General features: G+C 34.7%; 1 protein-coding gene across 1 annotated transcript in view; it reads right to left on the reverse strand.

Annotated features, from left to right (window-relative positions):
* LOC107604799 overlaps positions 11,498 to 13,421 on the reverse strand; it is a gene marked incomplete in the record, with an annotated part of 31,972 nt that continues 30,048 nt past the window's right edge. Inside the window, 2 exon segments of the mRNA XM_021104752.1 lie at positions 11,498 to 12,541; positions 13,400 to 13,421. Of these exon segments, the coding sequence (XP_020960411.1) occupies positions 12,285 to 12,541; positions 13,400 to 13,421 (279 nt within the window).

Here is a 13,421-nt window from a genome sequence, read left to right on the forward strand (position 1 = left end):
GGAATAAAATCCTGGCCTAAGCGGCTAAACCAAGCTGTCCCTAGCCATGTGCTTGTGGCGTGAAGGTGTCAAGTGAAAACTTGAGACTGAGCGGTTAAAGTCAAGGTCCAAAGCAAAAAGAAGAGTGTGCTTAAGAACCCTGGACACCTCTAATTGGGGACTTTAGCAAAGCTGAGTCACAATCTAAAAGGGTTCACCCAATTATGTGTCTGTGGCATGTATGTATCCGGGGGTAATACTGGAAAACAAAGGGCTTAGGGCCACGGCCAAGACTCATAAAGTAGCTGTGTTCAAGAATCATCATACTGAAATAGGAGAATCAATAACACTATCTGAATTCTAAGTTACTATAGATGCCAATCACTCTGAGCTTCAATGGATAAAGTGAGATACCAAAACTGTTTGGAAGCAAAAAGCTACTAGTCCCGCTCATCTAATTAGAATCTGAGCTTCACCCAAAAACTCTGAGATATTATTGCTTCTTGACTTATTAGTCTTCTATTTTATTTTCCTAGTTGCTTGAGGACAAGCAACAGTTCAAGTTTGGTGTTGTGATGAGCAGGTATTTTATACGCTTTTTGGGGTTAATTTCATATAGATTTTAGTATGTTTTAGTTGGTTTTTAGTTTATTTTCATTAGTTTCTAGGAAAAATTCATATTTCTGGACATTACTATGAGTTTGTATGTTTTTCTGTAATTTCAGGTATTTTCTGGCTGAAATTGAGAGAGCTGAGCAAAAATCTTATTCAGGCTGAAAAAGGACTGCTGATGCTGTTGGATTCTGACCTCCCTGCACTCAAAATAAATTTTCTGGAGCTACAAGACTCCAAATGGCGTGCTTCCAATTGCGTTGGAAAGTAGACATCCAGGGCTTTCTAGCAATATATAATAGTCTATACTTTGCTCAAGAATAGATGACGTAAACTGGCGTTCAACGCCAGTTCTCTGCCCAATTCTGGCGTCCAGCGCTAGAAACAAGTTGCAAGTTGGAGTTCAACGCCAGAAAAGGATCCAAAGCTGGCGTTGAACGCCCAAAACAGCCCCAGGCACGTGAAAGCTTTAGTCTCAGCCCCAGCACACACCAAGTGGGCCCCAAAAGTGGATTTCTGCACTATCTGTTATAGTTTACTCATTTTTTGTAAACCTAGGTTACTAGTTTAAGTATTTAAACAACTTTTAGAGATTTATTTTGTATCTCATGACATTTTTAGATCAAAACTTTATACTCTTTGACGGCATGAGTCTCTAAACTCCATTGTTGGGGGTGAGGAGCTCTGCTGTGTCTCGATGAATTAATGCAAGTATTTCTGTTTTCCATTCAAACATGCGTGTTCCTATCAAAGATATCCATTCGCGCCTAACTATGGAGAAGGTGATGATCAGTGACACTCATCACCTTCCTCAATCCATGAACGTGTGCTTGACAACCACCTCCGTTCTACATCAGATTGAATGAATACCTCTTAGATTTCCTAATCAGAATCTCCGTGGTATAAGCTAGATTGATGGCGGCATTCATGAGAATCCGGAAAGTCTAAACCTTGTCTGTGGTATTCCGAGTAGGATTCAAGGATTGAATGACTGTGACGAGCTTCAAACTCCTGAAGGCTGGGCGTTAGTGACAGATGCAAAAGGATAGTAAATCCTATTCCGGCACGATTGAGAACCTGCAGATGATTAGCCGTGCGGTGACAGCGCACCTGGACCCTTTTCACTGGAAGGATGGATGGTAGCCATTGACAACGGTGATCCACCTACACATAGCTTTCCATAGGAGGACGTGCGTGCATGAATCAGAGGACAGAGGAAAGCAGAGATTCTGAAGACAAAGCATCTCCAAAACTCCAACATATTATCCATTACTGCATAACAAGTAACCTTTAATCCATGCTCTCTTGTTTATTCACAACTCAACTGATAAATATAATTGACTTCCTGACTAAGAATTGCAAGATAACCATAGATTGCTTCAAACCAACAATCTCCATGGGATTCGACCCTTACTCACGTAAGGTATTACTTGGACGACCCAGTGCACTTGCTGGTTAGTGGTACGAGTGTGAAAAGTGTGATTCACAATTCGTGCACCACCTCTCTAGGAGGATGCATCTTAGAAATCATATCAAATGAAGGAGGCATTACAGTAAAAAGAAAGGAGATAAAGAGAGTTGATGAAATAGATCAAAATGTAAACAGAAAAATTCTGAAATAAATATAGCTTAGGAGCAAATACAACACAGCAGAATGTTTGTGCATTCAATGTGCTTCACCAACCATCCTTTTATAGAAAAAATCCAGGACACAATCTCACCTTTTTTAATTCAAATTCAGGAGGGAAATGGAGTGTAATTGAGTTGAATAACCAAATTTTTGAGGAAGAAGCTATGAATCAATTCATATCAATCACATCACCACTCACCAAATAGGTTAGATAGAAATCCCATACCTTGATACACATTCCCACATTCTCATCTCCATTCAATGGCACATAGACAACTAATCATAGCAGCAAAAGCTGAAACAACACAAAAATAGGAAAAAGAAGTAATACTTTCGAGAAATCAAAAAATAGGAACCAAAAATTGAGATATCACAGCACACCTACTACAGTGCAGCTACATGTCATTATACCATAGGGAAGGCAGTCACCAACTACCCCAAACAATGATTCTAGTGATGGCAATGAGAGTTGGTAAATGTGTTAGGTAGGGATACATTCGAAACAGCATATAAATGGGAATAAAAGTATAGACAAACATGAATAAAAATCTATCAATCACATCAACATTCATGAAATGGATGATAATGAAACCTGATACCTTCATAATGATTCCCAAATTTCCAATTTCCAATAAAGAATATATAGCACAACCTTATTATGTGTTGAGAATACATTTTCATGGGAAGACCAGCTGCTGGATAGTTTTTTCTTTGGCTAAGGACATGTGCTAGTTAGACAAAGAATACCATGAACCCATTTTACTCGCACAAGGCCATTCTTTTCTCAATGATCCTCTTAACTTGAGACCAAGGAGGTGTATGTCCATCCAACAGCTGAAGTATAAAACAAATTTAACACAATCAACAGAAAAATATAATCCAATTCAGTTGAACTTTAAAAATAAATAAATAAACAATAGGCTACACATCAATTTTTGTGAATAACATCACCACTGATAGAATAGATTAGGTACAAAACCCATTCCTTCATAATCATCCACACAACCCACATGCAACCAGAAACACAAATAGTGGAGTGATGCCATCATTTTTTTTCTCTAATTATCAATAGAAAATAAGAATGGAAAAAATTGTGAAAATTAGTTAAACTTTGGGACAGACCTAGTAACACAAATAGTGGAGTGATACCATCTTATTCTAACAAAGCCACTTCCTTTGTGAATGACATCTCAAATTCAGGACAAAGACCCCATGTATTTTCAAGAGCCGAAATACAAAATAATTTTTACATAAATAATAAAAAAATGAGAATGAAATTGAGTTGAATAACCAAATCTTTCATTCAATGAGGAAGATGCTATGAATCAATTCATATCAATCACATCAATACTCACCAAATAGGTTAGATAGAAAGCCCATACCTTGATAGGAATTTTCACATTCTCATCTCCATTCAATGGCATAAAGACAACTAATCATAGGAGCAAAACCTGAACCAACACAAAAATAGGAAAAACAAGTGAAACTTTTAAGAAATCAAGAAATAGGGACCAGAAATTCAGAGAATATACAACACAACCTTATTATGTATCCAGACCACATTTTCATGCGAATATTACTTCAAACATAGATAAGGGGACATGTTTCTGAATACAGAAACTAGTTTAAAAACTCAAGGGGTTTGTTGAATGTACACAAAGTAAAAATTAAAAATATATTCATGAAAAACACAAAACACATGCAACAAACAATTCAACAGGTAACAAATGGAGATCTGATAATGAGTTCAAACTGAAAGTTAACAGCAACTCCCAAAAATTGTAACCAAGAAGATGAACCCACAAAAAAATTGAATAACCAAATCTTTCATTTAATGAGGAAGAAGCTATGAATCAATTCATATCAATCACATCACCACTCACCAAATAGGTTAGATAGAAAGCCCATACCTTGATAGGCATTCCCACATTCTCATTTCCATTCAATGGCACATAGACAATTAATCATAGCAGCAAAAGCTGAACCAACACAAAAACAGGAAAAAGAAGTGAACCTTTGGAGAAATAAAAAAATAGGGACCAAAAATTCAGATATCACACCACACCTACTACAGTGCAGCTACATGTCATTAGACCACAGAGAAGGCAGTCACCAACTACCCCAAACAATGATTCTAGTGATGACAATCAGAGTTGGTAAATGTGTTAGTTAGGGATACATTCGAAACAACAGATAAATGGGAACAAAAGTATACACAAACATGAATAAAAATCTATCAATCACATCAACATTCATGAAAAGGATGAGACTGAAACCTCATTCCTTGATAATGATTCCAAAATTTTCAATTTCCAATAAAGAATATATAGCACAACCTTATTATGTGTGAAGAACACATTTTCATGGGAAGACCAGCTGCTGGATAGTTTTTTCTTTGGCTAAAGACATGTGCTTGTTAGACAAAGAACACCATGAAGCCATTTTACTGGCACAAGGCCATTCTTTTCTCAATGAACCTCTTAACTTGAGGCCAAGGAGGTGTATGTCCATCCAACAGCTGAAATATAAAACAAATTTAACATAATCAACAGAAAAATGTAATCCAATTCAGTTGAACTTAAAAATTAAATAAATAAACAACAGGCTATACATCAATTTTTGTGAATCACATTACCACTGATAAAATAGATTAGGTACAAAACCGATTCCTTCATAATCATCCACACAACCCACATGCAACCAGAAACACAAATAGTGGAGTGATGCCATAATTTTTTTCTCTAATTATCAATAGAAACTAAGAATGGAAAAAATTGTGAAAATTAGTTAAACTTTGCGGCAGACCTAGTAACACAAATAGTGGAGTGATGCCATCTTATTTTAACAAAGCCACTTCCTTTGTGAATAACATCTCAAATTCAGGAAAAGACTCCCATGTCTTTTCAAGAGGTGAAATACAAAATAATTTTTACATAAATAACAAAAAAAAAACTGAGAATGCAATTGAGTTGAAAAAAAATCTTTCATTCAATGAGGAAGATGCTATGAATCAATTCATATCAATCACATCAATACTCACCAAATAGGTTAGATAGAAAGCCCATACCTTGATAGGTATTCCCACATTCTCATCTCCATTCAATTGCATAGAGACAACTAATCATAAGAGCAAAACCTGAACCAACACAAAAATAGGAAAAACAAGTGAATCTTTCAAGAAATCAAGAAATAGGGACCAGAAATTGAGATATGAGACCATACTTACTACAGTGCACCTACACGCCATAAGACCATAGGGAAGGCAGTAATCAACTACCCCAAACAATGATTCTACTCATCACAATGAGAGTTGGTAAATGTGTTAGGTAAGGATACATTGAAAACAGAAGATGAGTGGGAAAAAAAAGTATAGACAAACATGAGAAAAAATCTCTCAATGACATCAACATTCATGAAAGGGATGAGATTGAAACCTCATACCTTGATAATGATTCCCAAATTTCGAATTTCCAATGAAGAATATACAGCACAACCTTATTATGTATCGAGACCACCTTTTCATGCGAATATTACATCAAACATAGATAACAGAACATGTTTCTGAATACAGAAAACAGTTTAAAAAATTAAAAATATATTCATGAAAAATACAACACACATGAAATAAACAATTCAACAGGTAACAAAAGGAGATCTGATAATGAGTTCAAAATGAAGCTTAACAGTAAATCCCAAAAAATGTAACCAAGAACATGAACCCAGAAAAAAACCAAGTCACAAACACAATTTGCAAATTAGAAATTTCACAAACCCTACACAATAACATGTGCGTTAAACATTGAACAGATACCCAAAACGATCATAATTTGCAAGATTAGAAATTTCACAAACCCTAGAGAATAAAATGTCGCTTAACCATAGAACAGATACCAAAAATGATCAGAATTCGCACAATTAGGGATTTCACAAATCATAGACAATAAAACCTGGGTCAATCATGGAACAGATGCCAAAATTCATCACAAAGATTGACACAATGAAGGAAAAAGAAAAAGGATGAAGAGGAAAATAGGTTTGGATGCACCTGATTGATTGATCTGAGATCTTGAATCTGAGCGGAAAATTGGGAAATCAATAACCCGGATGAACGGCGACGAACAAACTCCCAGGAGAACACAGCTCGTAGATAGAGTTTCGTACGGCAGATGAAACAAAATTTGGAGAAGAAAGAAAAGCTCCTAGGGTTCAAAGAAATCGTTACCTATTCAAACAGATCCATCAAGAAGGAAGGTTGCCTCAGTGATTCGGTGAAAAGGATGCGAGGTTGCATGAGAGAGAAGCTGAAAGGGATGGCTGACGACTACTGTCAGAGGAGCACATGCATCCCTGAAAGAAAGGGGCCAGGTGGAGGAGGTGCCACCATGGAGGAGAGCCTCCACCTGGGACTGGAACCGGCGTGGGATGCGGGGAGCTCTCCAGCTCGGAGATGAAACCACGCCTATCTAGTGTATAATGATATAGATTCAAGTCTTAGAGTCAGTGGACTTTGGCTTCTTTTTTTTTTAATTATAGAGTAAATAGCCATTTTGACATCCAAAGGATTCAGTTTTGAAAAAATAGACTTTAACATTTGTTTATGATAAAATGACTCCCAAGAAATATATTCCATTTGATAAAATAACCTAAACGTTTGATCAATAGTTAATTTATTTAGTCAACTGTTAACTTATTATAAAATTTCTACTACTCTCTCTCTCTCTCTCCACTTATCAGTTTATTACTACCCCATCATATTACTATTGCAACAGTTTCTATCAACAACCTAATATTGACACCAATATTTTCAAAGTGGACAAGTTTCGCTGCCAATACCATTTCTTTTGTTTCTTCCATTGCAGCTGCTATGACCTTTTTCTCTCTCTCCTACGGCCAACCACAACCACTACAAAAGGACTTTCACTTTATCTGTCGTCGCCATGGTCGATCCTACAAAAGGACCTCCACTTCATCGGCAGGCTCGCCTCGTGACTCATCGTCGCCTCTCTCTAATCATCAGACGCTATCGTCATTCTTCGTTGTCACCTCGTGTTTCATCATCTACCTATATTCTTTTGAGAAAATTATAGAATAAACTTTATTGAAATTAAATTCTCGAAAACCCACACCTTTTTCATTTTCTATTCTAAAACAACCTTTTTTTCTTTCTTATCAGGTATTTCTCCCTTTGTTTTATTATTTTTCATCATCATCTTTGAATTGTTCATTGTTCTCTATTAAAATTCTGGGTCAAGATCTGTTCTTGGTTTCTCCATAGCCTGCAATTATGGATGTCTAATTTCACAACATCTCACACTACTCTTTATTATTAGAATTTATTGTGTTTTGTCCCTATTTGATTATTGAATTAGATTTGATCATCTATTATTTGATTATTGTGAAATCAGATTTTGAGATTTTGTTTTGTTCCTTTGTTCATTGCTATTTGGGGATTTTTTAGTTGATTTAGAGGTGATTATTAGGTTAATATTTTACTCATTTTGGTTGATGCATTGGAGAATTGGAGATTGATTATGGTAGTGGCGGAAGTAGACGTGGGGGCAGGGAGAGGATGTGCAGTGATGTGGATAAAGTGTAACACCCTTATTACCAGAATATCACGCTTCTGGCTATATCATTCTGATAGCTAGGATATTATGACGACTATCATATACTTAATAATTAAAATATGAGCAATTTTAATCTCGAATCCTTATAAACTTTTGTTTTGAAAAATCGGAAATACTTATTCTTAAAAACGTATATACATACATGCAAACTAATTACAACACTTTATATATATAGTAAGAACCATAGTTCCCTATATAACAACTTATAAACATTAAACACTACAATCACGACTCCTATCCCTCTTTACAAAAATATAATATTAAAGGTGAGAAAAAAATAATAAATAAGCTAATACAACAATATCATATAAGCAAAAATGCAATAAACTATTCATGAGCTTCTTCGTCCGTTTCCTGAAAAGACAAGGTTGTAGGGGGTGAGAACTTAACCACACGGTTTCACCATAGGAGTTCCGAAATTGTGATAATAAGATATTTGAAAGAAAACTGGTTTCAACTGCAGTGATCATCACTCGTCTTATGAATCTTTCTGAAAACCAACGGTTTAACATCCAAAAATCCAAAACCTTTTCAAAAACCATCAATTAATTATCCAAAATCCAAAACTCATATTTTTCTTATAAAAATCTTAAAAGTTACCTAGACAGTATGAATGACCAACCTGTTCCAAGCATAGGTTCATTAAGTATATGCTGAACTAGCTTTTTCATACTCTGTTAAAACTCAAACACAAACCAATTACGGCCTCCCGCCCATGACATAATCAATCACGGCCTCCGGCCCAAGCAACTCAATCAACACCCAATTCACCACAATCCAACCAACCAGGCACGATCACAAGTAATGAAATTCAAACACAAACACGAGCAATTATATCAAGTATAGCAATTAGCAGTTAAATAGAATTATTCATGTAGGCAAACCAAATACAATATGCACACCAAAACAATGTCACACAGATGCATATGATGCATTCCTTTCCTAATGGCCATGAGCTCACGTGTCGGTTAAACTGTCATAACCCGACACATCCAGTAGCTAACCCAGACATTGGCTTTCTATCGTGCATCTCCGTAAGGAATATAATAATTTCAACTTCATCAAGCCGGTCTAAAAAGGGTAGTGCCTGCCCTTGCACCTCTCACCAAAGGCAGCGCTATCTGGGATGCGTGCTCGGCTACCCTTACAACCAGAGAGAACCACAAACAAGCGGGATTAACCAAACAGACCTTCTTCGAGTTGTCATACTTATCCAGGAAGAATTAGGAACGGGATCCTAACCTTCCACCGTGTCTCTGGAGGCGATCTTACATTTTCAGGAGGAACAAAGAAGGGGATTCTCTCCTTCCACCATCTCACTGGGGTCGCATTTCTGACATATACAATTGGGATATAGTGTCCATGTACACTCTTGGGATATAGTGCCTGACACACTCTTCAATCTCAATCAAACTCAAATTCATACTCAACTCAATTCATAAACAAAATCGAACCATAAGTCTTTATACTCATCTTTATTCCGGTTCAAAAATCATTCTTGGTCCATTCACTTTCAAATAACAAAATACATTTAATTCATTTCACACCAAGAATCCCCTTTTTCTCAAATCATCTTCCTTTAAAACAAATACCACTTTTGTAACATTTTTCAAAACATTCAAAACAACTTCAATCTAAACTAGTTCAATGTTAAACCTCCTTCAAAAGACTCAAAAATCACTTATTCTTAAATCAATCACTTTAAATCAGAAGTTATTAATAAAACTCCATGGCAGAGTCTCAAGACTTTAGGGGAGAACAACCAATCTCATTTTCTTAATGCATTAAAAATCCTTAAAATCGTAGCTTCTTAATTTGAATCAATCAAAATAAAATTTAAACTAGAACTAACTCATTTAAACCAAAACCAACTCATTTAAACAAAAACCAAATCATTTAAATCAAAACCAAATCATTTAAACCGAAATTTCCAAACCAAATTCAAAACCATTCTAAGCTTTAAAACCCTTTTTGAACAAGGTTCAAGGCCATACAAATTGAAAACCCCAAAAGCATTTATCCTCAAATCCATTACTTTAATTACTCTAAAATCTTTAAAAGTACTCAAGACATATCTCTTTTGATAAAACTAATCAAACCAAACTCATTTTTCTTTAACCAAAACTTCCAATCCATTTTCAAAACCATAGATGAATCCTTATTATCATTATTGTTGAGCTTTAATTTAGTGACAATGTTATGAGTCAGCTGCTATATTGGTTATTTGTAGAGTTGCTAATTACTACTTGCGATACACCCACAAACAAGAGAAAAGGATTTCAAAATTATCAGAATATCAATGACTATTAGAATTAAAGGAAAGGAATGAAATACACTTTTTTGAATAATTTAAAATGTAAAATCAGTGTTTAGTCGTTTATGCAATGACTTGATTCTCAATTATGGTTTGAAATCCACACGAGGTGTAAATAGAAAAGAGATGGTAACAACATTCTTATTCATGCTTGAACAAGGAACGTCTTATAGAATATTGTAGGAGCGATTTCAACATTCAGGTGAAATCATATTTCGTCAATTTCATCATGTCCTATCATGTGTGAAGAAATTGTCAAAAAATATAATTAGACCTATTGACCCTAATTTTGAAAAACACACTTAAATATGTTATAGACAATGATAGATATTAGCCATATTTCAAATATTGTATTGGAGCTATAGATGGCACGCATATACCAATTCATGTTCATCAAGATGAGTACGTGCGATTTATTGGTAGGAAAGGAAATACTATACAGATATAATGGCTGTGTGTAATTTAAATGTGTTTTACATTTATGTATGGTTGGTTGGGAAGACTTTGCACATAATACAAATTTTTTTATGGAGGTTGTTTGAACAAAAAAGCTAAAGTTTTTCCATCTACGAAAAAGTTAGTTGTATCATTTAAGTTTATTTTGAGGTACATTAATTTTCATGCTAATATGTGACTTGATTTTTGTATATATTTTAATGTATTTCAGATAAATATTACTCAATTGATACTAGTTATCCAACATTAAAAGAATTTTTAAGACCTTATTGTCATACAAAATATCATATTCTATAATTCAGACTAGCACCAAACTTTTGAAAAATTCAAGTATTGTCATTCAAGTTTAAGGATAGTAATTGAAAGAACTTTTAGATAGAAGATACTATAAAATATGCCATTAAGAACTAAATTTTAAACCCAACGTGATATCATTCTTGTATGTTTTACATTTTATAATTTTATAAGAATGATGAATTCTAATGACATAAGTATTTTACAAAAATTTAAAAACACTGTTCCATTACACATCAATAAAAATTATGGTACTATTATAAGTAATAGGTCAACAAATGAATAATAAAAAAAATAAGAGACAATATAAGAAATTAATTATCAAATTAAATGAAAAATATTTAAATATAAAATTATTTTTATTTTTATAAAAAATTTGTTAAAAAAATATTATTAAAAAAAGATATTTTTTAAAAAAACTCACCCAAACAAGTTCTGATCGACATTTTGTCACTTTTGTCAAATTTTTAAACTTTTTAAAGACTACTTTAACATTTACATCTTTTAAGATTATTTTTGTCTAACACTAAAATTTGAGGTAATAATTTGGTAGTTATCTCAAAAGTATTATACTAAAAACACCCACACACAAAAAAGATTATTTATTCAATTAATAAATAGAGAAAAATATATAATCTTATCCATGTATCACAAAGACAGCTTACACAATTACAATATGTACTACATATATTGACATGTGTGGTATCCTTCCACCTCCACTTTATCATTCTATTCATTTCTTTAGCTCTCCAATTCCAAGGTGCAGCTACATGAGGCAGAGAAACTGTTAAGACAACAGTAATAATGTATACATCCCCTAACCCCAGAAACACATTCTCACTGCTATTCCCCTTCCTTCAAAACCCAGCCTTTTCCCAGACAGTTCCATCATCTCATCAGCGTTATGTGGTGCAGATGCATAAGCAGAAAACTATAACAATGCATGTGTTGGACGATAGACGTTGACCAAGTCGTGAACAATGTGGCAGTGGAAAACATAGGCTGCTGTGTGGGTGGTCTGATCACTTTGTACAGAAGAATCTCAACCAAAACCAGACCAACATAACCAACGATAAAACAAAACTGAGCAACTCATAATGAACACAACATTATTCAGCCCAAAATGATGACCTATGCAAATGCAAATCAGAACAAGAACCTATACACTAACCACAAAAGACCAAGAACCACCTCAATCTGTGAACCCATATTCAAGGAAGTGATGGACATCAAGTGTAAGGCCATGCCGGATAAACGACAAGCATCCCATTCAAATTTTACCATCCATCAGGCACATCAGCAGTTAATGATCCAGACCAACTCTCTCACAATCTTTTAACTTCTCCAATCAGAGTATTCATTTTTCTCATACTTAGATTTCTGAATCTTCTTGAAAAGGCCATGGCCATGGAAGTACGTTCCTTAATGCTCCTAGCCTGCTAACATTCTCGGCTGGTTCATGTGGATCAACTCGTATCCGGCCTGTATTCTCAGTCAACCAGGCAATGAAAGCCGGAGATGCCATCAAGTCTGCTAAGGCTTGCTCAGTGCATCTTCGAGTCAACTCAACCCACTGATTCTCTATGAACATCTCTCGGTTTCCCAGGTTGTGATAGGTTGAGAAATACCCTATTTGCATAGAAGGTGAAGACACGACATGAAACAGACAATGGATCAAACAATCTATCACAACATTCCAGAAGATTTACAGGTTTCAAGCGATAGAATAAACATCTGATGATCTGACTGAAAATCAATACTTTGGAGACTTCCCCAGAGTTTATTAGAGAACCATACAAAGCATGTGCATCCTTTTTCTTTCCTCTTTTTTTCCTCTCGACAAGTGAAAGAAAGGCTTAAGCCCAACGAGAGCAAGGAAATAAAATTAAATGCAACAAAAGCACATAGACTCAACAATGCAAAGCATGTTCATGTGTATGGAAACTTATTATATACACCATGGATGAAGAATATAACGAGGAAGAGTAATTCTTCCCTCAATTATTTATTGCCACAAATATTTAAGAGAAAAAGCAAGAAAATATAACTAAAAACATGAATGAGATAAGTGAGTGGTTGTAAAGTGATGTGGAGTGTGAATTTCTTCCACCATAGAGGAGGATAGAATAAACGTGCCAAGAATCAAAAGAACAGAAAGTGCAATACTGCAATTCATAAAAACATCCCTCGTATGACAATAATAACATGAAAAAACATGCAGAAGCAACTCATCATAGTTCTCAATTTTAATTTAGTGATTTTCGTACAATTATTACTGAACTTTTGACAAATTTAATCATTTTCTTTCCCTCTTCAACATTAACCATAATAATCCATAAGAAATTTAACCATTTTCTTTCCGGCATATGCTCGCATACATATAAAAGACTTAATTGTTCAAGGTATCTTATGAGCAAGTTAGCTTTGAACAAACAAGTTGGATTTTTCTCAACGGGAAGAAATCTTTTCCTGCTTAGTAAACAATACCTCTCGTGAATTCATCAGTATC

Source organism: Arachis ipaensis, chromosome B06, assembly GCF_000816755.2.
Source record: "Arachis ipaensis cultivar K30076 chromosome B06, Araip1.1, whole genome shotgun sequence".
Taxonomy (NCBI): Eukaryota; Viridiplantae; Streptophyta; class Magnoliopsida; order Fabales; family Fabaceae; genus Arachis; species Arachis ipaensis.